We start from the raw sequence: 25125 nt of genomic DNA, 5'->3' as shown, positions 1-25125 counted from the left end.
ACATTATTGGAGTTGTATAATTAGACTTGCATAATCTGTTAATCATAGTCGGTTCCCATATCCTTGCGTAATATCAAAAAGTAAATTCGTGTAGATTGTACGGCTACCTATGCACGCTATCTAGTATCATTGCCCGAAACATGAAATAAATACTCTGCCCTCCTTTAGCAAAAAGGACAGAGTGAACATAAGTTTGTCACAACGCTTAGAAGATACTCGAGTGAAGGAAGCTAGGACTTCCACGAGGCCACTGCTTGATCTACGAGGGCTCGGTATTCCTGCTGCTTAAAACATTGCTCCAAGAAGACCTTGTACTTGGCTTCAAGCAAGGCCTTCTCCGTTTCATCCGCAGCTGGGACGACTTTCTTTCCCGGCTTGCTCATGCGATCCATGATAGACCATAGATCCTCTGTCTTGCCTTCAGCGTCAGCGCTAGCGGCTTTGGCACCAAGCATGGCTGCACCATGACAGACAGCGGCATGAATATAACGAGGGATGAGCACAGGCATATCACAGGCAGACGCTATCAGTTTAACCAAAATGTCATTTTGGCACTGAGAGCCCGACATGAAAATGGAGCTGATGCTATGACCCGCTTTATTCATCGTCTCCACGATTTGCCTGGTCTGTAGCGCGATAAATTCGAGTGTGGCATAGTAATGAATGGCGAGGCCATCCACAGACTTGTCACTCGTTATCCCAATCATCGAGCCTGTCATTCCAGAATCTGCAATGGGGGAACGGTTGCCCCAAAGATCGCCGTAGAAGAAAACATGTCGGCCTAGATAAGAGATACTAGGAGCCTTCTGATCATGGGCCAATTCCCTTAGATGCTCGTTCAGATACTCATATATATTGGCGTTATATGACTCAGCGATCGAGAGTGCCTGGTTAAACGCGGGGTGAGTCTCAATAACATGCTTGAGCAACTCCCCGGTTGCGGACTGGCCACCCTCAGCCATCCAATATCCCGGCTGGATAGTATCGCGGTATGGTCCCCAGACGCCTGGGACAAAAACAGGATCCGGGGACATTGCAAGATGGCAGGTTGATGTTCCAGCGACGGCGGCCAAGCGAGAGAAGGCCTGTGTCTTATCGTTCTTGGCGACGTCAGAGCTCAACTGTTCCGACTCGAGATCAACCTTAGCGCCGACTGTGCCAATCCAGCCTGCATAGGCATCGATGACGCCGCTGCCGATTGCAATGCCGGGGGGCAGGCCCAGCTCTGATGCAGCTTTGTCACACAATGTGCCAACAAGCTCACCAGCGCTGAGATAATCGCCATTCTGGAGCATCGGTTAGCCGTCAAAATCGTGGCAGGCAGCATGTGGATAAAGGTAACACGTGGGATTGACAGGATCATCAAAGAAAAAGGCTCACCACCCCGTCGACACCTCCCATCCGCTTGAAATTATCCTCCGACAGGTCTTCTAGACCAATCTCTTTTAGAAAGTCTTCCTGCCAACCTTTCACAGTCCCGTCCACACCCACAGGGACATATCCCTGCTTGCAAACCACACTACAGAAGCTTCTCTTCTCAGCGCCGGTGGCAATGTAAGTCAGGGCATCAGCTAAATCAAAAAATTTGCACTGATCAAAGAGCTCTTTTGGCATATTGTTCTTCAGCCACAGAACTTTAGGGATCTCCATTTCGATGGACATCTTGCCACCCACATAGCGAAGCAAGTTGTGGTTTGTGGCATTGATCTTTTCGGTTTCCTTCACCGGGCGATGATCGAGCCAGAGGATCACATTGCGGTCCGAGTCGAAGTTGGGGCCCGTCACCGATATCGGTTCGTCCGTAACGTTAGAAAAAACCGACAATGAGCATGTCGCATCGAACCCAATACCCCTCACGGTCTCTGGGTCGATGTTGTGCTGGCTGACTGCGCGCTGAACAGCTACACAGATACATCGCCAGATATCTTTCGTAGATTGTTCCTGGACGACAGGGGGTCAATCGGGGGTCACATATAACCTTGTTATAGTGGCAGGGCAAACTAAGAGTCGAGCATGAATACGTACATAATATCCTTGTTGAGGTTGCCAAAGACCAATGTTCTCGGAGGCGAGGCCGACAATATCGCCTTTACTATCAATAATACAGGCGCGGGCACTGCCAGTCCCGACATCAATTCCAATGTAGTGATCTACGCGAACTTGTATCTCATCCCGAGTATCTATCGACGCCTGCCTAGAGCCCTGTCGAGAGGGTCGTCGATAAGGCATTTGAGGTATAGAAGCCATGGATGAAGTTGGGAAAGAGACAGCGAGAGACACTGGGACCAAACCGAGAAGGTCTATTTCTGTACGGAATTGGGCATGAATATAAGTACCGTCGGCAGCTGCGAAGAGACGGATGAAAGCAAACGAACAAAAAGGGAGGGGTTTTTCTGCGATTGATGAACACTGCAGCCAATTGAATGCTTGGGTGACACAGACTTGGACGGACTTACGAGGGTGGCTGGCTGCGCCTGACCTCGTTGAGTGCCTGCGGGACGAAGGGAAATGCTTTTTTCTTTAAGATTGGCACAAAAGATGGAAGTGCAATTGGAAGATTGCCAGAGGAACAAAAGGACCAAGTGAGCAATTAAAAGATGTCAAATACCGGATGGGATGCAACCGGCTCGGGCTCTGATTCAGATGTCAGATACCAAGTAGTAGTTGGTAGCTGTACTAGCTAGACATATTTTGAGAGCTTCCCAATGATGTACTTATAACCGACCCACTTTCTTCCTGGGGCAAGGAACTGTGAATGGCTGCGGATATATCTACATCTTCAACAAATTCGAAATAGAACAGAGTAACAACATGTTGAACAACCTTGACGACGATCAATCAATCGAGCCTGGAACATATTGTGCTTCAAACTAGATTTGTAGTATGACATAACGTCTACTATATGTACTTGAGTAAGTGACCATGATAGCACTAGTAGCAATGCATAATAGTACAACTAAGTTACTAGTAGTCTACAGTACACTCATCTGTATGTATATGCTGTTTGTGATCCAGAGATTGCAGGGGACTTGAAAATCTAATCCCATGTATAGTATATTGCTCTTCCATGGTTTAAGTTAGTTAACGGGTTGCTCTTCGCGCTAAGAATCCCACCGCTCGCTGCTCTCCGAAGCTTGGATAGAATGCTGGGAACTTTCCGCCTTGTCCTCTCCCCCAGAAACAGTTGTCTCTGCGTTCAGCGGTACAAAGAAAGAACCCAACGAGCATTTGGTCATCAATTAGATTATCCTACTCGCCAATTCGTTCAATTTCCCCGATATCTGTTCATCGCCCATTCGACAGGTCTTCTTGTCGCAAGCAGCTCCCCCCCTCACCTCGCCTCGATCAAGCCTCCTCCTGTTTATCTGCAACCCAGGAAACAATGCGGTCCTCCTACTTCACCCTCCTTCCTGCGCTTTCCCTATCCTCCCTATCCACAGCTACCTCCTCATCCTCTCTACCACTGTCAGCTGAGATCCTATGCTGGCCTGTGTCTGCCCCCGAGCCGTCCGTCCTCGCTCACGTCTCGTACGATTCAACCACCCTGCAACCAGAGCTCACCTCTTCTCCAACGAATATTGTCGCCGCGTGCTATGGCCACGAACCGCAGGATGCATCCAATGACTTGATCCGCCTGGGCGTGTACACGTCTACGCCTACAAACTCTAAGCAATGGGTAGGGACCCTCGCGTCGCGGTCTTCTCTTTCAGGGAGCGAGAATGACAGGCCAACGCTGCGGCTTCATATCGGCCCATCCAACGAAATTTACTACGTTGATTTGCTTTCGTCCGCCTCATCAACTACTTCTTCTACGCCAGTGAGCCCTCAATTGGAGTTGTTGTCTAGTCAAGCCGGTCCGCGCCCACACCTCAATCAGCCTATCGTGCTTGGTCCGGATGGCAAGAATGCGGAGGAGGTGGTTGAGAAAACTATTTTCCAGAAGTAAGTCATTCATTGCACTGGCAATCCCCATCCTCCCCCGGGAAAATCTTCTGTATGGTCTAACTCATATCTAGATATTGGTGGGTTTTCCTCATTGTCACATTTTTGGCTATGTCTGGCGGCGGGGAAAGCCAGTAGATTCTCTACAAAATAATTGCGTAGCTTCACTGTTATTTCTTAGGCATGGTATAGTAGCGTTACTTGACTAGGTTTGTTGCTGGGTGCGAGTCCCCAAAGACCAGACTTATCTATAATACGAGCAAATCAACGTGGTCACCCCAAACATTTATGCATTCCCTCTAGAACGCCTTGAGTTCAGCTCATATGCCACAATGGAATTCAGAAGGTCGCCGTGTGCTCTGCAGCTCCGCCATGGAAAAAAGAGGAGGAAAAAAAAATAATCCCATGCTAAACCGTGTGAGCATTGTCGGTACCAGCTATCAACCAGTAGATTATGTGGTGTTATCGTTGATACTCCTATGACCGGGGGGACTAGCACCAATATTCCTCGCCATCAAGCAAGGAGATCAGAAGGTGATGCTTGTTGACATTCTATCCGCTCTAACCGAACCGAGCATCACATCTATATCATGATGAACTGCAATCGGAAGTTGTGCTATAAACAGCCTGTTCATGAAAGGCGATGGGAAACGTTTCAAAAATTACCGCCATATTCCTGTGCTTCACAGTTGATCTACTGCATATTGTTGACGACGACCTCACCAAATCAAATTGCCACATCTATTTATACATTCCACGGCAACCTATGATAGTAGGACAGGGATGTCGGCAGAAATACTGCGATTTCTGATCGTTTGGGTTAATCTTTCCCTAGAAGCTTTCAAGAACCGGCCGTAATTCCCAGGCTCAGCCGATAGGTTATTTTGTGGCTACTGCCTGACGGGTCAAGATCACAGTAGACGAGACCTCTGTCTGTGATAGCCACCAGTTCGTTTTCGCCCAGACCGAAGCATAGTTGAAAGCAGACAGCCCCAAGGGAGAGGGCTATAGGCTGTAAATCGACCACCTCAGAGTCTGGTGGCCAAGATGAATCTGGGTAAAATCCGGTTGCATTCTGTTCAATGAGCGCGCTCGGCTCTAGCGCCCAGATATAGATTGTTTTCCAATTCGCAACAGCTAGGCGTGTCCCCAACCTAGAAGCTGCAACTATGCAACCAAGTGAGGTGTTTGGGGTTTCAAACCCACAAAGACGGGCCACGATTGTCCAATCCGGTAACCGCCGTCCGCGCTCCAGATGCAATACATGCTCACAGTTACTGGCCCGACAAACGGCTTCGGATCTCAGGAGGCATGCGACAGTCCAGTCCTCTTCACGATGAGTGGCCATTCCAAAAGAAAGGTATTTCCAGTGGCAACTGGGAAGACCGTTATGCACCCGGGTTTCATGTGTACCGGAAAATGGTATTCCAATGCTGAATAACAAAGTCAAAGAATCTGAAAATTGCACGGGACATGAGTTCCCATACAACACAGACCGAGTTGGAAAAGGCAGAAGATCAATTTTCTGAAATGATCCGTACAAGGCCTCTGCACGGTAGCGATAGAGCAGTTGGCTAGATCTGTCATTGAATGCAAGTCCCACCACGGGCCCTTTCCCGAGAAGGAGGCGGTCCTGGGTATATCTAGACTGGGGGGTACTATCTCCTTCGAGTCGCTGTCTCGTACCTTCCAGAAGGACGCAAGAATCGTAGCTGATACCTGAGGTCGAGTCAGTATGATCTGGCTGATCTGGCATAAGACTCATGTTGTATGAGGGACAAAGGAACGAACCGATGATACCCGACTTTGCGGTGCTGTGTGAATCAATGGAAGCTGTGTAAAGCACGACTTCATTCTCGCTAGAATCGTAGTTGTGCTGCCACGAAATAGCAAAATTGCCGCCTGGCATAGCTGCAAGTGCCAGAGGCGTATAATTTGCATGATCTGGGAAAGCACACACTCGGACGGGCTCGCCAGGTGAGTCGAGGAAGTGGCGCGAGAGGTAGTGCATTCCGTTGATGTTAGACTGCATTGCTTGCTTGATAAATGGGTGATTTGCGTTTGTATCAGTTGCATCCATGGCAGGTACAACCCGGTGCAGAACATAGAGTCCGCCATCTCCATCAAACGCAGTCTTGAGAACTTCAGCTATCCCAGATTGATGATAAGGGAGATCAACCTCGCTTAGTGGCCGAAGCTGACCATGTTCAATGTGAAATAGATGGACCTTCTCCCGGCCGCGGGCGACAAGAGCAAGGGTTTGGTGATCGAAGCTGGCAAAGGTGGATGCTTTGACATCAAGCACATCGTTCTCAAAGTTAAATATTACATGATTCGCATGATGTTGCGCACCATATAACTGCTGAAAAGCATTCTTCGTCAACAAGCGAAAGAGTTGTTTTGAGCTGAAGGATCGTAGGTCTCGGCTAATATTCCCCGGTGTTCGCCCTAGGTGATGCAGAAGAACCTCACGGCAAGTGGAGGCAATTTCATACACAGTGCGACAGGAGAAAGCCGCCTCTAAAAAGTCAGGTGTGCTGCAGTTCTGAAGAACCAGCTGGATAAGTTCAGGCGGAAGGTTCAGGATCATGACACTAAGATCAGACTATTTTTCGAGGGCTGAATGTCAAATGAGATGTCGAAAAGGTTGCCTAGTGTTTCATTCAAGATAACTGAAGTGAGGTTGTACTAATTGGTGTGTGCTAGTACCTTATATTTCAGTTCCATAATAGAATCATAAGATATTCTGAATAGCCAAGAACGAGTTTGTCTGGTGTATGCTGGGGGGTTGCTCGCTTTCCTTAAATCACCAAGATCTAAGGCAGCCGCTGCCGCCGCCATCGTTGCCTGTTGGTGCCTGCCCACCGAGACATTCATAACCTTGCTTTCAGCTTTCAAACACCTACATTTACTCATACTGTGTCTCACCAAGGCGGTAAATTTGAGGCTGTAATGGAATGGCAGGGTACTCGTTAGTTTCTATGGTGGGAAGATCTACTAGATACATATTGACGCAAAGAGCACACTATAGGAATTCAAGATCCACCTGGTTTGGCCAACAATTATACACAGCCTCTCAAGGAATTGAAGTGATTTGTACGGGTTATCTAGAAGCATAGAAACACAAAGATAACCGGCGATAGGAAACATTACTAAGTGTCTCTGCTGTGCTGATATGTGGCGGGTCATTGGAATGGGGCGTTCGCGACGAGGGGCATGACGGACGGCGCAGAGGGTCAAAACTGATTGCTAAATTCCATGCGCAGATGATATATATAACGATAAATATATCCAAGCCATCTACTACCATAAACACCCTCAGTATCTAAGCGTCTATTCATAATGGGAGACCTCTCAGCAACCTCCTATATCTTACTCTTTCCCCATTTGAGCAACTGCCCATTCCAAGACGCTCTCGTAACACAAAACAAACTGGCTTAGATTTTGCACCATGCTTGGCCTCTGCGTTCGGAACTCGTCTACCGTTTTCTCGACGAGATCCACGTTGTCGGTATGGGTCCATTGGTTCGGATTTCCACCCAAGGCATGCGCTGCTTTGCGTTGTCGTTTCAACATGTCCAGCACGCTATCCACTGTGCAAAATGTTCCAGTGCGGCCACACCCTGCGCTGCAATGCACCAACACCGGTCTCGAATCTGCGCGTCCATCGAAAGAACCAGAATTTTGCCCAGTTGTTGCTGCTATAACTTTATCACACTGCTCGATGAGTTTGAGGAGATGTGTCGGTTGAGATGTGGTTCCAAAATCAGGCCAATGGGGATATTGTAGCTGCGTCACCTCGCGCAAGGGTTGGAATGGAAATGATGAGTGCGACAAGCCGAAATGCCTGACAATGATATAAGGCGTGCTAGAATCTTCCGGGTTGTCGAGCTCCATATCAGTTGGCTGCGAATCTTGGGCATCCAAGTAGATGAATTTCTGAGAAAAGTTGTTGACCTGACATGGTCCATAATTGCCAGACTCCCAGTAAGGGTGACATTTGACATGTCCCCGTTCAACTTCCGCAGTCAAGGAAACTACCAGTCGAACGTCTTGTTCCCAAACGACGCGCCAGAAGTCCTGTGAGACGGATGAGCATTTGACACGTGTAAATGTGCGTTATTCCATGAAGGGCATGAACATGGTAGTAAGCCCATGGGAAAGGAAAGGGGTCCAAACTTACATTGAAAGTATCAGGTACGGGTGCCTGGGTAGCTATGTAATGTTTACCACTATAAGCTGCTTTCATGTGATTCGCGTTCACGTAGTCGCAGCCTCCGGGTGACACATTCTGGAGCCTCACTCTGGAATGCTCGAATGGGTAAATGTCGTTATATCTATTTTTTGTACCTTTTTCGATTCCCGCCACGCGAAAGGTTTCCGAAGAGCCACCTATTGTAGCGGCATCGGCAGATTTCTCGTATGACAATGCCTTTTTCATACGCTCGAGCTCCTTTTTCTCAAGACTCAGAAACTTTTCCGAAACTTTGCGGCCTTTATCTGTGGACTCTGAGACTTCGCGCAGCCAAGGAGGAAGTAACCGTTTCTTGTGTTCTGAAAAACTGGGAGGTACTTGAAGAGGTATCTGGCCGACTCCGCCGATGAGATCCATGTGTTGCCGTATGTTCCCAAAGAAAGGAATCGCGGCATGGGAGGACTCAGGAAGAGCACAGCCACCTGCGACAGGGGCGACACTTGGGAGATCAATATGCATTCGAGACGGTCTTCCCGCGGGTGAGTCGGACACTGGAACTTGCTGTCCTTGAATGAAAGTGGGAAAGCGTGATGAAAAGGCTCTGAAGCCTCCAAGCAGTATTAACCCCTCACCCTTCCACCCTTCTGCAGTAAACTTTTTTATAACGTTCATCAGCGGACCCGCATCTTTCATGTCAGATGTGGCAGTATCGAAGACTATTATATAACGGCAGCTTCTCCACCCCGCAAAGCTCTCCTTGTCGGATTCGTTCGTGAACGTATTTGTTAACTTTTGCGTGTCGAAGGAGGGCCGCTTGAGAAGGGTTGTCGGAATACAAAGGTTTAATGATCCTTTGATGGTCCCTTTTGCGAAATGAGCATAAGGCCTCACATCCAACAGCATGATATCCTGAAATGAGGACTCGAGAAGCTCTGCGCAGCGCTCAGTCGAAATGCCACATCCGTGAGTAGACGTCTGCCTCAGAGGAGATGCATCCTGTCGGGAAGGCATCGGGCTCCGTCTCTGTAGGCTAGGATTCCAGGATAGTCGAAATACTGGTGATTCTTTATGTTCATCATCGGCCAAGGTCCCTGTCTTTGGCAGGCCCACATAATCCTCGAATGCTTTATTTTTGGATAGGAGCTGTGTTTTCGGACTAGAGACCGGGGGCTGAGCGTATGATACCGCTTCCCGGCTTCTTCTTGGATTACCAGCGCTTTCCACGCTGATAGAGAAGTAATTGGGACCTGAACGTTCTGATACTGGATTGTGAGGGTTGATAGCATGTCCCAGAGGGGACATTTGAGGATCACGCAATGTGAAAAGCGCCGATGGGGTAGAAGAACCCTCAAGCTGCAGGCTTTGACACTCCGGAGGCCAGGGAGACGTAGGCGATCTTGTACCTGTCATGGCCGACATGACTTCAAATCCTCAAAAAATTATCGGTGTCTTCCTTCTGCTTGCCAGACTATTAGATGACACGTTAAGATTCAAAGTTTCATTGCCATAGCGCGATCGATATAGTCCCCGGATTTGAAGGCCCAGCTCAGCAACCGTGAGTGATGCTAATTTCTTCGACAACTGATGGGAGAAACACCGCCTTTCTTTCATTAAATATGCACGCTGGTCCGTCTCAGAATGTCAACAGAGATCCAATAGCTACCCATCGAAAGCGGAAATGCTGAGCCTGAATGAGAACGTAGGAGTACGAAGGAACCCGTCGCCAACTTGTCTTCGAGGGGTCGGGCTGAGAGAGGGTCTGAACGGGTAAATGCGGAGGGGCAAATACAGAGAGATAGCTGGAGGCGAGGTAGTCACACTGCGTGAACGGTCTGGCGAAATGCAAAATGTCGATGAATTCACATGAGGTAGCAGTGTCCTACTGAAGAGATGTATGTAGTGGTTTCCGCTGTGAAAGCACTTGGTGACGAGGATCCTAAGTGACCGATATACCGAAAAGCATGAGGAGTCGTGCTCTCCTGACCAAAGCGCAGTCGCAGGATCCCACGTCTCACTCAAGGGGCCCAAATATCGTATTTCCAGCAGAGCAGAATTCTAAACCAATGGAAGACTTTGAGGGAGGGAAAGTGGGGGAGAGGGATATGGCTGATATCACTGATCCACAGCCATCATTCAAGCACGTAGGGGGTCGGGGCCAACAACCGAGAAGGCTGCGTGAAAGAGCGAATGGGCTGGTGGGAAAACCGGAGGGAACGACGTCGTTCTCTGGATATGACGTTATGGGTTGGTGGCAGAGGCTCGGGAAGCGGCAAAGTGTGCAGAGCCACTCGTTACCCACGCAGCAGCGGCCGGTCTGGATCACTCAGAGCCATCAGGAACCGGGAAGGGTGTGGCGAGTCCATCACAACCCCAGCACTCGCCCCCAGAAGGCATTCAAAGGGTGCAACAGGTAGGTGAGACTTTATTATGGGTACAGAGAGTCATTTCAGAAACGAAGCACACAGTAATCATCGTAAGAAGTATGAAAGACTCCATAGCTGTGATCAACAGATGCTTCGACCCGCTAGCTGCCTACCTTCTTGTTCAGTTCAATTACTCCCCTTGCGCTTTAGCTGACGGTGGAAGGGACTAAGTTTTCTCCCCACATCCGCGTAAACTGCCACGAAACAAGTCGTGTCAAATTCGTAGACATAGTGCGACTACACATTAGCCACGAAACAATGAAGCCTTCACAAAGCATCCGGTTGACTTGGCACTACTAGTTCCCTACACTTCATTTTCCAGCATAGCCAAAATACAGAGTGGGGGCCATATAAGATTACTACTAGCCGCCTACGGTTGCCTAGGCTGATTCCACCACCGTAAGGAGTAGCAGTAGCGTATCTATGCGCAACTATGGTGACGTTCCAATGTTGTGCAAGATAATTGAGTCAAGTTGAGGCAGGTAAGCCAGTAGAGTCCAGCTGACACCCCTCCCTCATACTTATCCCGGAGAGTCTTTATGATACATCCATGACTACTCCACGTTGGAACTGCTTCTTGTCAACCATGAATATGTGCTGGTTGGACATGCTTCATTTAGTACGTGACAAGTGAGGCATTAGTAGAGAACATGTAGGTGCTTTTGGTGTACAACTAAGACTATTATACTTACTAACATACATGGAATCGTATCGAATTCTGCTGTAACGAGGGGAACCTGCAGATGCCAGCAAGAAGGCATGATGATATAAAATATCCATAGTCCGACCATTAGGAATACTTATCGACTAAAAGGAGATCTTCGACATTAGTGAAATCCAACAGCTTAAATCGCACAAACAGTCGACGGCTATCTTACATAACATATCAATGTGCGACCATAGGCAAGACTGAGCTACATCGGGGTGTTTGAGGGGGAGGAAAAGAGGTCGCATAAATGTGGCTATCACCAACGAGTGATCCACGTCGGGCCAAGTTCATAATGGAAGCAAGCCTGGCGCATCTCAAAGCCTCCCATCAGGTTCGCCTTTGAAGCGTTGCACTCTTTTTTGCTCCCAATCATCAAGATCTTTAGCCATGAGGCGCTGTAGAGTGATAGCAATTAGCTGCCATCCCATATCCCAGCTATATTATGCAATCCTCGGTTGACTTATGAACGTGTATACTGACATAGTATTCCTCCCTTTCATCACCAATGATTCGTCGCCGTGGATTTCGCTTGATACCCTCGTCACCATCAGGCCCTTTGAGGCCTAGGTTGATTGCTTCCTCTTGACTTAACTGTTTAACTTTGCGATCGTACCGCTCGTACCTTAGAGCGGCAGCGGGTGTTAAAGCAAAAGACCCGGAAACTATTATCATAATGAAGGGAAGGCCGAAGAGTAGAAATGGGCGCTTAGTTAGGTGAGCTCTGTAAGTCGCGCCGATTCTTTCTCCTAAAGTAGACGATGCCGTTGTTGCGCGTCGAAACGTCTTGGCCTGAAATACCGGCATTGTGTAGTAGCGCGTCAAGCTCAGGTCCCTGGAATGGTGATTAATGAGCTGGTCCGAAACCCGCCAATAGTTGAGGTAGACTACCCAGAGTCGAAAGGTGAGAGCAGATTGAAGTGAGGGAAAGTCGGTCGGTTCATTTAGAACTATGCAAAGATGATCTCTGGAAAGCCCGACAAAGCTCGGCAAAAAAGTAAGTCCGACATACCTACGGAATCTGGGACTGCACGCCAAAACAGTTTATCAACCGACCTTGTTGGATCGCGAAACGAGCGAAGCCAGAATAAGGTTGTATCTCAGTAAGAAGATAATTCTCATTACTTTTTTAGCTTTACTGTCAGTGAGCTGCAATCATCTTCAACCTGCTCGAAAGAAGTTTATGCTCACAATGTCTATTTGTCTAGCACCTACAGTGGACGTTAAGAGACGGCTGGATAAACACAGAAGGCATTAGCCCCCAATACTCTCTAATGGCCTCCACGAACACCGGCTCCCTCTTTGGCGGGGGTGGCTTAGGGGCTACCACGCAGTCATCAAGTCTCTTTGGGAACGCATCTGGGACGCCGGGCCTTACAGGTGGAACAAGCTTCGCAAAGCAGTCGCAAGCACAACAGCAGCCTACTTCGAGCTCCATCTTTGGTCAAGATCAGGCACAGGCCAATGCAGCGCAACCATCCACTCAGACGACTCAACCTGCCTTTTTTAACAGTCTACTAGAACGTGGGAAAAAGAGACCGATATCTGCAATTGGACAAAACGGTAACTTCGAGGAGCTGCCGAGTCTTCAATTGGGCCTCGACGACATTCGCAGAAAGGCCAGGGAGCTTGGTGCTGGTGGTCCAAAAGACTTTCAGCATCAAGTACCACACAGCAAAGCGTAAGAAAACTCTCCTTGCGGTCGATGCTTGGGCTTCTGATCTTGGTTAACTAATATTCGATATATGATACAGCCATTATCTGCTCGCTGCTTCAGGTGTATCTCCTGGGCACGCCTTGCGGGACCTGAAGGCCTTGGACCCTCAGGCATCTGTAGCGACACCGTTGAAAGAGCAAGACTCTTTTGATCCAGACAATCAGAAGTTCTTGAAAAACATACAGCAGCGTGGCCGTCAAGTGATGATTAATGAGAGCCTTGCTCGGACTCAGAGAGATTTTGACTCATTCCTGGAAGAAAAGGTTGACATGGATTGGGAGGAACAACGCCGCAAGATTTTCCAGCACTTCGGTCTGGCACAAAAGGACGATGGCGCTGGCGATGTGAGAGGTGGTTTTGGACGCTCGGTACGGCGATCCAAGCAGTTCAGCCCTGCATCCACAAGTGGCCCTACGTTCACAGGTCGACGAAGTGTATTCGGGCGCTCCGCTCTAGAAAAGTCCGTCATCGGGACACCAGGAACAGGAACAGCAAGCCTCCGGCTTTTCGAAGATCCTATGGAACGCAATGAGGGTGCGGGCGGTCACTCTGATCTTCGTTTCTTGAGAGAAAAAATGGGCTATTATGCAGATAAGGTCCGGCAGCTAAACTCTACGAGGTTACATAGTAGGGCTTTCCCGATCCTCCATGAGTTTTCCGATGTTGAAGGACATGCTGGCGGCGATGTAAGTTTCCAAAAAAGAAAAAGTCCCGTGCGCGGTCGACTGACTTTACCAGGTACCCCGACAATTGTATGATGCTTATAGAGCTTTGATAAGCATTGTTGGGGAGTCACCAGATGCTACCAACATGACTGATCCTTCGGCCCTCGTGGAACGTCAGTTTGCTCAAGATTACTTGGATGAGAGTCCAAATTCGCGCAGAGCAGTAAGTCTGAGGAAACGAATTGTTGAAGGTTCTAGGTCCTTCCTGGAGAAGCTCTTCTACGATGAGGTTGAGAATGTGATTACCAAAAACCCTCGGGAGGCGCAACTTGGTGGCATACCCACTGTGACCAATAAGATTCGCGCCTATATTCGGCTCAGAGCAGCACGGAAAGACCTTGCTCCTGATGGTACGGAGTTGCAGATGGTTGGCCAGGATTATTGCTGGATTCTCATCTTTTATCTCCTTCGGTGTGGCTACATTACCGAAGCTGCAGAATACGTGAGCCAGGATCCCGGCTTTCGGTCTCTAGATCACAAGTTCGTGACATATATGACTACATATGCGCAGAACCGACGGTTGCCTAGAGAGCTTCAACAAAAGATCAACGGTGAATATCAACAACGGTCTCGCAATGCGCCTGATAACACAGTCGATCCTTACCGTATGGCTTGCTACAAAATCATCGGACGCTGTGAACTTGGCCGCAGACGCTTAGACGGTATAAACCAAAGTGTCGAAGACTGGATGTGGTTGCAGTTTAGTATGGCTAGGGAGGATGATAGAGCGGAGGAAATTGCTGGAGACGTCTTTGGGCTCGAAGACATTCAAACTGACATCACAGAGATCGGCCAGAGAGTATTCGGAAAAGGCCAAGAGGGACCCGGAGGCTATGGAACCTTCTTCTTCCTGCAAATATTGGGAGGAATGTTCGAGCAGGCTGTTTCGTACCTCGGTTCTTATGCTCCTGTCACAGCGGTGCACTTTGCCATTGCCTTGGCCTATTATGGTCTCTTGCGCGTGTCCGACTTTTACACATCAGGTGAAGAGATATGTGAGTGAAAGCCCGATATGCCGTGAAGAATGCTATTGGAAAGCCTAACAGTCGCAGTGTCCTTTACTGTCAAGCAATACCCACAGATCAATTTCGGCTATATGATTACACAGTATACGAGAGAATTCCGCACAGGATATGTGGAAGCGGCAATCGATTACTTTACGTTGTTATGCCTCAATGCCGACCTGCCCGGGGCTCTGGGTAAATCACAAGCTTCTGTGTGTCATGAAGCACTGCGGGAGTTTATTCTTGAGACCAGGGACTTTGCTAAGTTGCTGGGCGACATCAGGTCAGATGGAAGCAGGATCAAGGGCCTGATTGAACAACGTATCAGCTTGATCAAGCTGGTCGATCAAGATGAGTTCCTCAAGACGATCACTCTTCAAGCAGCAGCTATTGCCGATGACAAGGGTCTTATTACGGATGCAGTCCTATTATATCACCTCGCCGAGGATTACGACCGCGTCATTGATATAATCAATCGAGCGCTGTCTGACGCCGTTGCTGTAGAACTGGGTGGACCCGCCCTGAAATTGCAGCCTTTGAGGCCTCGAACTGATGAACATGAACTGGAAGGCGGTAGCAGTCTGAGCTTGACAACCGTGGATAATCCAGTGATTCTGGCAAGGAATATGATTGGTCTATATAACGCAAATGCGATGTATTACCAGCGAATTCGTCAAGTCAATCGGGATGCATGCGGATTGTTGCTTAGGATGATGGAGGCCAAGGTGGAGGTTGAGACAGCGAAATGGACGCCGGCACTGGATGTAGGTTGATCTTTCCACTTGTGTTAACCCGCAGCAACCAAAATAACGTGTTTTGTCTAGGCTATCAATGATCTAAACATTCTCCCATTGCGGGCCCGAGGCTCCGTTCCCTACATTAGGAGCGCTGCCCAAGCCTTTTCGTCCTTCCCGCCGATTATCTCGCACAATGTCGGTCATGTGATCATGTGGTGTATCACATGTATCGGCCATGAAAGGGAGCGACTGAACTCTGGTACATATGAGAACGAGATTAGACAGGGACTGGCGGATGAATTGCTCGTCATGGCCAAGGATCTGATGATTTTCTCTGGGATGGTCAAATATAAGCTGCCGCCGAAGGTATATGAGACGCTAGCGCGAGCTGGAGCAGAGATCGGCGCTTATTGAGAAACAACCCAATAAGAGACCGCTATGGGCTTCAGCACGACGCGCAGTAAGTACTACTAGTACTTCACTGCTCTATTGGCTTGTACTCAGTTGAATTACACCTGCAATGATTTGTCGGCGACCGAGCTAGATATTACAATTACACAACATAATTATTACCTTGTAAAATGTAAAGAAGTAATTACCTCATATCTCAGCATCGCATATCTACGAACTCATGGTGATTGATGAGTATGAAGTACTCCGTAGACAGTCTAACTAACTAGTCAACAGGCGCTTGGTTTCCGGGAAGCGCGGGCGCTTTCCGCAAGATAGGGCGCCAAGAACGTCGGCTGGATAACGGATGGAATTGAATGGTTGCGCCGCCCAAGCCCAAGGCTTAATCTGACCCTGAACACTTTCGGGCAAGGAAAAGTGCTCATGAGTGATGAATGTTTGCATTAATAGACAGCAAAGTTCCCGTATTTCCCTAATAGCAGTCCAACAGGTGCATCATCTCTGAGCCATGAATTGAGCAGGCTATTTGCGGGGCCTTTTCGACCCGACATTGACGTGCGTCTTAAGCTGCCCTTGGTCCAGCCTCAGAAGACTCCAATGTTCGACATGGACCATGACCACTCAGACGCGTCTGATACGAGTACAAAATCATTATCGTCTGATTCTGGAACAAACTCATCCCAGAACGATGCTCCAAACCGTGCAAAAGGTGGAGTGGAAGAAGCTACATCGAACGGACGTATGTTGACTTTCCACGATAATGACAACAACCGCAACAATAATAACAATACAACGTCCGCCGACCTTACACTCCGCGATGCGATTCTCGAAACCGACCACTTCTGTGGAAATGTTGCGGGTTGTGCAAAACCCCAGGAATCAGAAGGACAAGAACTCATACAGATAGGAAGCGACCACATTTCCGCTAGCGACGATATCCCTAGAGAGACAGATGCTGATGATTTTGCTCGTGATTTCCGGTCAAGGGATTCAAGCTCGGCCGCAAACCACAATCTCATCAATAACCCCCCGAATCTTGCAAGGATACGTCAAGTAATCTTTGAGTGCAAGGATCCCATAGAGATCAGCCTGGAGGAATTCGAGACTTATTGGCCGTTCATCGACAATGTATGGGTCAAACAGAGGTCTAATTCCAGCAAGGAAGGACATTGCACTACGGACTATTATATGTGTCGATTGCGACGCCCCACTCATCGTACGTCAGAAACTCGGCCTCTTCCTGAGGGCAAGCGCCCCCGAAAGAAGAGAGTGCGGGAGGGAGGTATCTGCAACTTCCAGATCAAAGTTGTCAAATTCGAAGGAGCATATTCAACGGTGACAATTGCGAGAACTCCGGGGAGTAGTCGGGTACATTCACATGACCTTGATTATATTGACCGAGTGAAGCGAAATTCGGGACTAATGGAGTTTGCGCGAAGAGAAGCGATCAAGGGATATTTGCCTTCCTCGATCTTCACAAAGTTCCAAGAGGAACCTGAAAAGCTTGTCGAGGCTGGGGGGAAGTTCTGTACAGTGACCGACGTGCGCAATGTCTCGGCGAAGTGGAGGATACAGAACCCCGACGTTAAACTTGTGGCGCATGAAGGCTATGAATATCATAAGGGTCACGGCATCGTAAGGATGCGAGCGGCTGATGATATCAGCAACACCCCGGGCGACAAGTCACTATCGAATGCAGCTATACACGCACCCCTGCCACCGGATACACTCTCCTTCCCTCAATTTCCTTTAGAATTTCTTGAGCCCTACCTCCCAAAGCAAAATGATCGACGTCAATTCCCTCATGTCACCCTATCCTATGCATCGTCGATGGATTCTAAGATTTCACTCCTTCCAGGCATGCAAACTGTTCTATCTGGACCAGAGGCCAAACTGATGACCCACTATCTCAGGTCACGTCATGACGCGATCCTCATCGGGGTTGGAACAGTGCTTGCAGACAACCCTGGGCTAAACTGTAGGCTGGAAGGTGCGGGTGGATTTGGTGGCCTTGGAAGGATGTGGCAACCGCGGCCAGTGATAGTCGATCCCACAGGACGATGGCCTGTACATCCAGACTGTCGAATGCTGAGAACTGCAGTAGAAGGGAAAGGCAAGGCGCCGTGGGTAGTGGTATCCCCGGGAGCCAGGATTGACCCACAAAAGTTGATGATGCTGAAAGGCTACGGGGGCGATTATCTCCGTATCATGGAGTACAATCAGAACTGGCGGCTGCGCTGGGAAGCCATCTTACGCGCGCTAGCATCTGAGGGAATTAAAAGCGTCATGATCGAAGGCGGCGGGACCGTTTTGAGTGAGCTTTTGAACCCTGAATACACCGAATTCATTGATAGTATCATTGTTACTGTCGCCCCAACCTATCTTGGCTCCGGTGGAGTAAGTGTGAGCCCTGATTCCAAGCGGGATCAAGACGGCAAGCCAAACGCTGCTCTGAACCCCAGGGACGTGAAGTGGACGCCCCTGGGTCAGAATGTTATAATGTGTGGAAGGATACGGGTTGCGCCTCCTGTTGAGTCCCTTACTGCGAATGCTGAGTCGTAGAATACACCATTGTCGCTGAGAAATAAAGTGTGTGCCCAAAGATAGAGGTGGCTGTCAGCAAAGTAACGATGGATACTGCAACACACGGCAGCTTGGCGAGAGATAGCAGTTCCCTACTATGGGTATTCAAGAATGCCTGGGCAATGGAAGAAGCTGAGCTCCAGGAAGGGATAAACTTCATGCATCTGCCCGCCGTTTCTAGGCAGGTACTATCTATAACTGGTTTAGTACCCTTGAGGTATAGAGCACAAAAAGAAAGAAATGAATATCAAACTAAAGAACCCTCCACGGGGCGTGAATGACCAAACAAACCTCAGGCCAAACATGAAACTACTACTAACCATCGTCTCCTGGGTTGATGTTGAAAGTAAAACCGACGTTCTTTGTTTTATGCCGCCATTGTCTTAGTGTTGCTCTAAAGTCAAGCAGCAAAAACAACAACAAAAACAACAATAACACCGGTACTCGTATCGCGTGGCATTCCCCGCCCTGCCTTTTTTGTTCCTTTTTCTTTTTGTCGTCGTCCGTAATTTCCTGTGTTGCTTTCCTCCATCTTCTTTCGTTCTTAACAGCTCAACGCCTCGTCGCTGGTGTGCCTCCTGCTCCTTTCCTTTTTTTTCACCCGTGATACGCTTCCTGTGTATTCCTGTTGTCCACTGCAACCACCAATCGGCCAAGACGTAGCTGTTAGATAACAGCGAATATGCCGCCCAAGAAAAGCACAGCCAAGCCAGCTGCCGCATCAGCTGCCGCGGCAAAGGGTAAACAAACCACATCTACTGCTACGACAAAGGCAGCTACGAAGGCAACCACCAAAAAAACAACGAAAGTGAAGAATACAACCGCCACAGCCACTACCGCTGGCAAAGTCCCAACTGGCAAGCGAGAGACCCCTGCGAAACCCAAGAAGACCACCAAAGGACGAACCGTAAAATCTGCCACAGCTCCCAAGAAGGGTAAGACCGACGACAATCTTGCAAGCAAGAAGCAAGAAGCTGAACCTGCGAAACGTGGGAAGCGGAAGGCGGAAGTTGTCAATGAAGTGCCAGCTCGCGATTTGAAGAAAGCCCGTGTTGCTAAACCCCGGGTTACTAAACCGAAGCCCAAGGTGGTCATTAACCATGCGCCGACCACTCGATTAAATGTTTATGTATGCGGTGAAGGCAGCTCGGGCGAGTTGGGTCTAGGATCTGCTAAAAATGCAGTTGATGTGAAGCGGCCTCGGTTAAATGCCAACTTGCCAGCGGACCGTGTCGGCGTTGTGCAGGTCGCTGTTGGTGGCATGCATTGCGTTGCACTTACGCATGACAACAAGATCCTTACGTGGGGCGTCAACGATCAAGGAGCACTCGGCAGAGATACTGCTTGGGACGGGGGATACAAAGATATCAACAAGGCCGACAATGAGTCGGATTCGGACTCCGATGATGATATTGCTCTAAACCCCTACGAATCGATCCCCACTCCTATCCCGTCAGAAGCTTTCCCAGAAGACACTGTCTTCGTCGAAGTCGCTGCTGGCGACAGCTCAAGCTTTGCCCTTACTGATGACGGTCAAGTCTTTGGTTGGGGAACATTCAGAGTAAGTTAAACTTTACATACCATTCTACAGTAAATAAAACCGACCAAACTAAGAGGCGAAATAGAGCAATGATGGTATCTTAGGGTTCGATGCCGCCCATAAGGTCCAAATTACGCCTAGTCTGATACCGTCTTTGAAGAAGATAAAGCACCTGGCATGTGGCGATAATCATGTTTTGGCACTGAATGATAAAGGTGCTGTGTTTTCATGGGGCTCGGGTCAGCAAAACCAACTCGGCCGTCGTATCATTGAGCGAAACAGGTTGAACGGCTTGCAGCCGCGCGAGTTTGGCCTGCCGAAGAATATTGTGCAGATTGGTTGTGGTGCTTTCCATTCCTTTGCTATTCATAAGTCCGGAGATGTTTACGCGTGGGGGCTGAACAGTTTCGGCGAAACGGGTATCAGGGCTGGTGCCGGCGATGATGAAGCTGCGATTGTACACCCCACCGTCGTAGATTCGCTATCTGGAAAAGCAGTTACACAAATCTGTGGCGGTGCTCATCATTCCCTTGCTGTCGCTAATGATGGCGAGTGCCTTGTTTGGGGTCGATTGGATGGTTACCAGACAGGTCTGAAAATCAACAGTCTACCTGAGGATGCGGTCATTAAGGACGAGCGCGGGCGACCTCGTATCCTGATAGAGCCCAAAGCTGTTCCTGGCATCAAGGTCAATGCTGTTGCAGCTGGCTCAGACCATTCACTTGTCATTGATGTCGATGGTCGTCCTTGGTCGTGGGGCTTTTCTGCCACCTATCAAACAGGCCAGGGTACACCAGATGACATCGAGGTAGCGACTGTCATCGAGAATACCGCCGTTCGTGGAAAGAAGTTAAACTGGGTGGGTGGTGGAGGCCAGTTCTCCGTGTTCACAGAGCCAACGGCATGAGCGTAAGCTATAAGCTACTTAGTGCTAGGGAAGGAGGGGAAGAGGCACATCGGCGCTCATCATTCGTCCCTATTGAAAGGTTCATCGCAATGCGATTTCGTCGATTGTAATTAAAACACTTGATCCATTGCACACATGACAATAGCACATCATGGTTGTATTTGCTGAAGCACGCCACTTTCTCATTAAGCACTTTATACTATACAACTATACAGTAGGTGACTTCAAAGGGAGAGAAAAGGAGTAAGTCAAAGAAGACCGAAGTGTTTTGTAGACTGTGTCTGTTGACCTTGCGCTATGTAGAACAATTCGTGCACTGTGTGGACCCTTTTTCCTTTTTACTGCATTAAGTGGCTGTATTTCTTAGGATATCGACTTTATGTATGAAATACAGGGCGCCCCGCCCCCCAATCATAGGTTACTGACTGACTCAGGCTCTTGTACCTGGTCCTCCCAGATTATTGTTACCAATAATACCGTCCTCGTGCTCTCTCAGAAGTGCCTCCAGGTCATCATCATCATCATCATTATCATTATCATTGTTATGAGCACGTTCATCAATGAGTTCTGTCGGAACACTTTCATCATCTGACACGAATAAATCGTCCTGTTGTGGAGCGCCTCCTAGCGCGAGTGAAGAAGGCCCTCCAAGGCTATGTGTGGGAGGCGCCTGTGTCACACTATCTCCTCGGGTTAGGGTAGCGTCTGCTTCATCAAGATGCCCAATAGGCATACTATCGTCATGGGCGTCTGGGCTTGGGGTTCTCGTCTGTCCCGTATGTTCAGAGTCGGCTGCGGAAAGTCTTGGTTTTTCCTCGTCTATCCATTCTCTCCGCATTGTCTGCAAGCGTTTCGAATGACCAAGTTTCTCTATCATAGCCAGACCATCGGCGAACTTCGCGCGAGGGAACAAATCATCGAGCCATAGTTGGTAGAAATTTAAAAGTCGAGCGGCATCCGAAAACTTTGGGATACAGTTAGCTACGCGGTGGTCCCTCAGCAACAGTACGAATGGATTGATTCTAGCAGACCTCATGCCCTTTGCCTTTGAATTTCAGTTTTGACTTCGCTGTAGAACGCAGTTTCGGTATTCCGGCTTGTGACAGTAACCTAGGAAGCAATAAGCCTATATTCAGAGCGCTACCCCGGTTGTCAGTCTCACCGGCCCTCGTCCAACTTGACAGTAAATCGTCGCTGCTTGGCGACTGTGACCTTTTCGTCCAATCCTAATACAGGTGCAGCAATAGGTTCATCCTTTCTGGGATCCACAGCTATATCTTGTAGCGTGCTCTCCAAACCGGCATCATAATCGAACAATGCATCATCCTGATCCATTGATGGGTTTAAGTAGCCCACATCTTTCTCCATTTTCCATAGAACTTCGTGATGGCTTGGAGTATACTGAGAATCACAGCCTTCTCGGGTGTTTTTTTGTCCTGATTGAAGAATTTGTGCGCATACTTCGGTAGAAGTCCGCAAAAGATCAAACAGCTGTAAACGAATAAAGTTACGCGCGGCTCGAGACGCGTGCCGGTCTCTCAGCTAATTTACCAGAAAAGGCAAGGCCGGTAGTGCGTATCAAGTTGTCCATGTGAAGTAGGCGGTCACAATAGCGTGACCACAGGTTACAACTGGCATTTCGGCATAACTGCGTCACTGTATTATTTGCTTGGTAATTATGAACGAGTTACTAGTCTTCAACCGGCATAGCATTGTGCTTGGCACAACTCCGTCCGACTTCCATCTCCATTGAAGCGGAAGCCAATCCAGAGACGTCCATTATAATTCATCCTTCACTGTCTCAGCCCGGTCACGATGGCGACTGATCACAAAACGATTCTCGTTCCCCCAAAGCGGGCCAATACGGACTACCCGGTAGGGTTAATGTTTCTCTATCCGAATTGACGGACCTTGCGGCTAACTTTCGCTTTTGTAGCTAATTGACTCCGACCCGTATGGACCAGCTTGACGTTGCCATGTTGCAGTTGACTCACCGTTTTTTTTTTTACCAGGCATCTCAGACGAGTTTTCGGATATGCACGACCCTCTGACTACGCAGTGGGTGGCGGAATGGCCGCTGCGTCACCTCTTGCGTTCTGGATTATGGAAAGAGTGAGCCCGTCCCATGTTGGCAGGGGAGGGTTCGCTCCCGTCATGCGTCTAGCAACGGCAATTGGCCTTATTGGAGGTCTCCACGTGGTCTACCAGAGATCCTGCAGTCAGTGCAACCCTGAAAATGTTGGTTTGTTCAAGGGTCTTCGACACTAACTTCCTTGTACAGACCGCTTCTATGGCTTCACGGAGAATTCGAGGGAAGCTGATATGGATATGAAGGAGATGGTAGACAAAGTCAAGAAAGGAGAATCCCTATATGGCACATCCAAAGTCTCCTCATACCTTCAAGGCGTTGCTGCTCGAAACTCTAGATACTCTGAGCTATTTATCCATGTTCTTCCATGGTTCAATCTTGTCAACCACGATCAGGTAAGTACAATGGAGAAGCAATCTCACGTTTCATACATAATCGTTAGCGTCGGGGGTCAATTCGATTACTAATTACAATACAAGCATGGCGTCGATACGGCCAAATACTACCAGCAAGCCGAGCGGGAGCTGGAAGCCGAGCGGTTGAAGCAAGCTAGTTCTTAAGTTTGTGATATGAAAGGTGATAAAGGGTCTGCTCGTTAACGTTTCATTGGCTCTCGCGCGATATTGTATATTTAGTTCCCGAAGCAACGCAAAAACTTAGACGGAACCTTTTCCTTACTTCACCGTCCCTGCAACTTACCTCGATCGCCTCTCCACCAGATCGAAGATTTTATCTAGCCTTCGGCTTCCTTCCTTGTGCGGCCATTGGACCAGGGCCACATCGGCCCTGCTTAGGGTGTAGTCGAGGCGATAGGGACTTCCTGGTTAAAATCCGTTTTCAATTCACGATGCTTTTTGGGGCGAGGCTTGGGCGCTGGTTGAAAGAATGTGTTAGAAGCCTACTCTGCTACAACTATCACAAGCCTTCCACCTACCCTTCTCGTTTTCTTGTATGTAGAAGCGCCGAAGTAACATGATAGCTTCCTTGTGGAACAACCCACCTTGCACAGGGTATGGTGGATCTATTGAGAGACTAGCATGGATTAGCTCTAGGTGTGTATGTCCACAGGAAGACACGAACGAACTCGGCATGTAGTGATAGAATGCTACCTGTTCCTCCAAATCTATCATTCCCACAGCCGAAGTATACTTTCCGTATTTGATACTGTCTTAGAGCAGATGCACACATAACACACGGTTCGACTGTTACGTAGAGGTCTGTGGAACGCAGTGCTGACCTAGGATAAGTCTGGAGCATTTCCTCGATGGCGATGAACTCGGCATGCCTTGTACCCTGATAAAACCGGCGATTGTTTTAGATCCCATAGATACTTTCGATCTGTGTAGAAGAGATCTCTCATTGGAGACGAGAAATGAGGGAGGGGGTGTGTTGGTTCGAGATTCGCAGAGTTGATCAAAAGAAGAAAGAAGAAAGAAAAAACATAAAACTCCATGAGATGACTCTTCAGGCAGCCTGGCTCACCTACATTCATAGATTTATTGGTATCATTCATTCCATGACCAACAATCCTGTTGTCATACACCAGAACACAGCCAACTGGGGTTTCACCAGTCTCAAGAGCTTTTTCTCCCTAGTGCGAGTATAAGAATACCTATCTCAGTGTCACTTGGGCAAGATACAATTACCATCATCAGTGCCTGCTTCATGAAATAAGCATGTTCGGAGTTGCTCTCCAGCGACACAGGTGGCATATCACCAGACATCTTATTTTTCAGTTGCTGGCTTGAGAAGAGCCTCGTGGAATTGTTGCTGTGGGGTTGGTTAGCTGAGTAGTAGCCGGCACTGAGCACACAAAGAGTAGCTTGATAGCAAGTAGAAGTCACCTGAGGAGTCTCCCACTCTGCATGTACAAAGTAGCTGAAAATGAAGACGAGATTTACTATAATTCGAGAACCATTTTCCCGTTTACCCTACCCGTTTCTACACATTAAGCGGACAAGGGAAACATTACTTGTAGGCTGTAGAGTGTAGCTATCAGGATTTTGCCTCAAAAAGTCATTTTATTACCCACCGCCCGGAAGTCCGCTTATAGTAGTAACAATACCAGCGCCTCCAACTGCTCTGTATAGACTACTAACCTGTAACCGTGCATATGATAATCCATTACAAGAGGCTATATAATTCA

General features: G+C 48.6%; 11 protein-coding genes across 11 annotated transcripts; 5 read left to right on the top strand and 6 right to left on the bottom strand.

Annotated features, from left to right (window-relative positions):
• Nucleotides 1-230: 230 nt before the first annotated feature.
• ASPBRDRAFT_190116 (FGGY-family carbohydrate kinase) lies at nt 231-2247 on the bottom strand (the record flags this gene model as incomplete). The annotated part of the gene is made up of 3 exons (XM_067620187.1): nt 231-1286; nt 1381-1941; nt 2026-2247. The coding sequence occupies 3 exons, from the start codon at nt 2245-2247 to the stop codon at nt 231-233; spliced, it is 1839 nt and encodes a 612-aa protein (XP_067484014.1).
• Nucleotides 2248-3382: 1135 nt separating this feature from the next.
• Nucleotides 3383-4080, top strand: ASPBRDRAFT_190115 (uncharacterized protein; the record flags this gene model as incomplete). The annotated part of the gene is made up of 2 exons (XM_067620186.1): nt 3383-3942; nt 4017-4080. The coding sequence occupies 2 exons, from the start codon at nt 3383-3385 to the stop codon at nt 4078-4080; spliced, it is 624 nt and encodes a 207-aa protein (XP_067484013.1).
• Nucleotides 4081-4783: 703 nt separating this feature from the next.
• ASPBRDRAFT_190114 (F-box domain protein) lies at nt 4784-6532 on the bottom strand (the record flags this gene model as incomplete). The annotated part of the gene is made up of 2 exons (XM_067620185.1): nt 4784-5661; nt 5734-6532. 2 exons carry the CDS (start codon nt 6530-6532, stop codon nt 4784-4786), a joined length of 1677 nt encoding a protein of 558 aa, XP_067484012.1.
• A 782-nt stretch (nt 6533-7314) lies between these two features.
• ptpA (putative protein tyrosine phosphatase (Pyp1)) lies at nt 7315-9556 on the bottom strand (the record flags this gene model as incomplete). Its single annotated transcript, XM_067616739.1, has 2 exons — nt 7315-8022; nt 8126-9556. 2 exons carry the CDS (start codon nt 9554-9556, stop codon nt 7315-7317), a joined length of 2139 nt encoding a protein of 712 aa, XP_067484011.1.
• Nucleotides 9557-11583: 2027 nt separating this feature from the next.
• ASPBRDRAFT_49801 (cytochrome c oxidase assembly protein COX16) lies at nt 11584-12073 on the bottom strand (the record flags this gene model as incomplete). Its single annotated transcript, XM_067626424.1, has 2 exons — nt 11584-11664; nt 11750-12073. 2 exons carry the CDS (start codon nt 12071-12073, stop codon nt 11584-11586), a joined length of 405 nt encoding a protein of 134 aa, XP_067484010.1.
• A 244-nt stretch (nt 12074-12317) lies between these two features.
• On the top strand, nt 12318-16028 carry nic96 (linker nucleoporin NIC96). The gene is made up of 6 exons (XM_067623400.1): nt 12318-12406; nt 12475-12947; nt 13021-13669; nt 13722-14703; nt 14761-15476; nt 15537-16028. Exons 2-6 carry the CDS (start codon nt 12541-12543, stop codon nt 15861-15863), a joined length of 3081 nt encoding a protein of 1026 aa, XP_067484009.1. The 5' UTR covers nt 12318-12406; nt 12475-12540; the 3' UTR covers nt 15864-16028.
• Nucleotides 16029-16214: 186 nt separating this feature from the next.
• Nucleotides 16215-18774, top strand: ASPBRDRAFT_213307 (RibD family protein). Its single transcript, XM_067621959.1, has one exon. The coding sequence runs from the start codon at nt 16458-16460 to the stop codon at nt 18420-18422; it is 1965 nt and encodes a 654-aa protein (XP_067484008.1). The 5' UTR covers nt 16215-16457; the 3' UTR covers nt 18423-18774.
• A 351-nt stretch (nt 18775-19125) lies between these two features.
• ASPBRDRAFT_112243 (RCC1 domain-containing protein) lies at nt 19126-20890 on the top strand (the record flags this gene model as incomplete). The annotated part of the gene is made up of 2 exons (XM_067616636.1): nt 19126-20004; nt 20069-20890. The coding sequence occupies 2 exons, from the start codon at nt 19126-19128 to the stop codon at nt 20888-20890; spliced, it is 1701 nt and encodes a 566-aa protein (XP_067484007.1).
• Nucleotides 20891-21130: 240 nt separating this feature from the next.
• Nucleotides 21131-22426, bottom strand: ASPBRDRAFT_35916 (Chromosome segregation in meiosis protein 3). Its single transcript, XM_067623399.1, has 3 exons — nt 22053-22426; nt 21922-22000; nt 21131-21854 (listed from the first exon to the last, which is right to left on the bottom strand). The coding sequence occupies exons 1-3, from the start codon at nt 22256-22258 to the stop codon at nt 21321-21323; spliced, it is 819 nt and encodes a 272-aa protein (XP_067484006.1). The 5' UTR covers nt 22259-22426; the 3' UTR covers nt 21131-21320.
• A 276-nt stretch (nt 22427-22702) lies between these two features.
• On the top strand, nt 22703-23853 carry ASPBRDRAFT_35915 (putative NADH-ubiquinone oxidoreductase 21 kDa subunit; the record flags this gene model as incomplete). Its single annotated transcript, XM_067623398.1, has 5 exons — nt 22703-22765; nt 22827-22843; nt 22903-23108; nt 23172-23374; nt 23459-23853. The coding sequence occupies 5 exons, from the start codon at nt 22706-22708 to the stop codon at nt 23537-23539; spliced, it is 567 nt and encodes a 188-aa protein (XP_067484005.1). The 3' UTR covers nt 23540-23853.
• ASPBRDRAFT_60453 (nucleoside deaminase) lies at nt 23768-24864 on the bottom strand (the record flags this gene model as incomplete). Its single annotated transcript, XM_067628238.1, has 6 exons — nt 24824-24864; nt 24626-24749; nt 24466-24570; nt 24064-24272; nt 23914-24011; nt 23768-23852 (listed from the first exon to the last, which is right to left on the bottom strand). Exons 1-6 carry the CDS (start codon nt 24844-24846, stop codon nt 23770-23772), a joined length of 642 nt encoding a protein of 213 aa, XP_067484004.1. The 5' UTR covers nt 24847-24864.
• Nucleotides 24865-25125: the final 261 nt, after the last annotated feature.

Source organism: Aspergillus brasiliensis (assembly GCF_001889945.1).
Source record: "Aspergillus brasiliensis CBS 101740 unplaced genomic scaffold ASPBRscaffold_1, whole genome shotgun sequence".
Taxonomy (NCBI): domain Eukaryota; kingdom Fungi; phylum Ascomycota; class Eurotiomycetes; order Eurotiales; family Aspergillaceae; genus Aspergillus; species Aspergillus brasiliensis.
Note: the sequence above shows the minus strand (reverse complement) of the source record. Positions and strands in the feature narration are given on the sequence as shown.

What these genes read in the sequence shown, in the direction of transcription:
- ASPBRDRAFT_35916 (XM_067623399.1), bottom strand. Translation starts at nt 22,258, where the DNA reads ATGGAGAAAGATGTGGGCTACTTAAACCCATCAATGGATCAGGATGAT. An exon ending in GTCAAGTTGGACGAGGGCCG is followed by an intron (nt 22,001 to 22,052) that starts GTGAGACTGACA and finishes ATTGCTTCCTAG; the next exon opens with GTTACTGTCACAAGCCGGAA. An exon ending in TCAAAGGCAAAGGGCATGAG is followed by an intron (nt 21,855 to 21,921) that starts GTCTGCTAGAAT and finishes TGTATCCCAAAG; the next exon opens with TTTTCGGATGCCGCTCGACT.
- nic96 (XM_067623400.1), top strand. Translation starts at nt 12,541, where the DNA reads ATGGCCTCCACGAACACCGGCTCCCTCTTTGGCGGGGGTGGCTTAGGG. An exon ending in CAAGTACCACACAGCAAAGC is followed by an intron (nt 12,948 to 13,020) that starts GTAAGAAAACTC and finishes TATATGATACAG; the next exon opens with CCATTATCTGCTCGCTGCTT. An exon ending in AATGGACGCCGGCACTGGAT is followed by an intron (nt 15,477 to 15,536) that starts GTAGGTTGATCT and finishes TGTTTTGTCTAG; the next exon opens with GCTATCAATGATCTAAACAT.
- ASPBRDRAFT_213307 (XM_067621959.1), top strand. Translation starts at nt 16,458, where the DNA reads ATGTTCGACATGGACCATGACCACTCAGACGCGTCTGATACGAGTACA.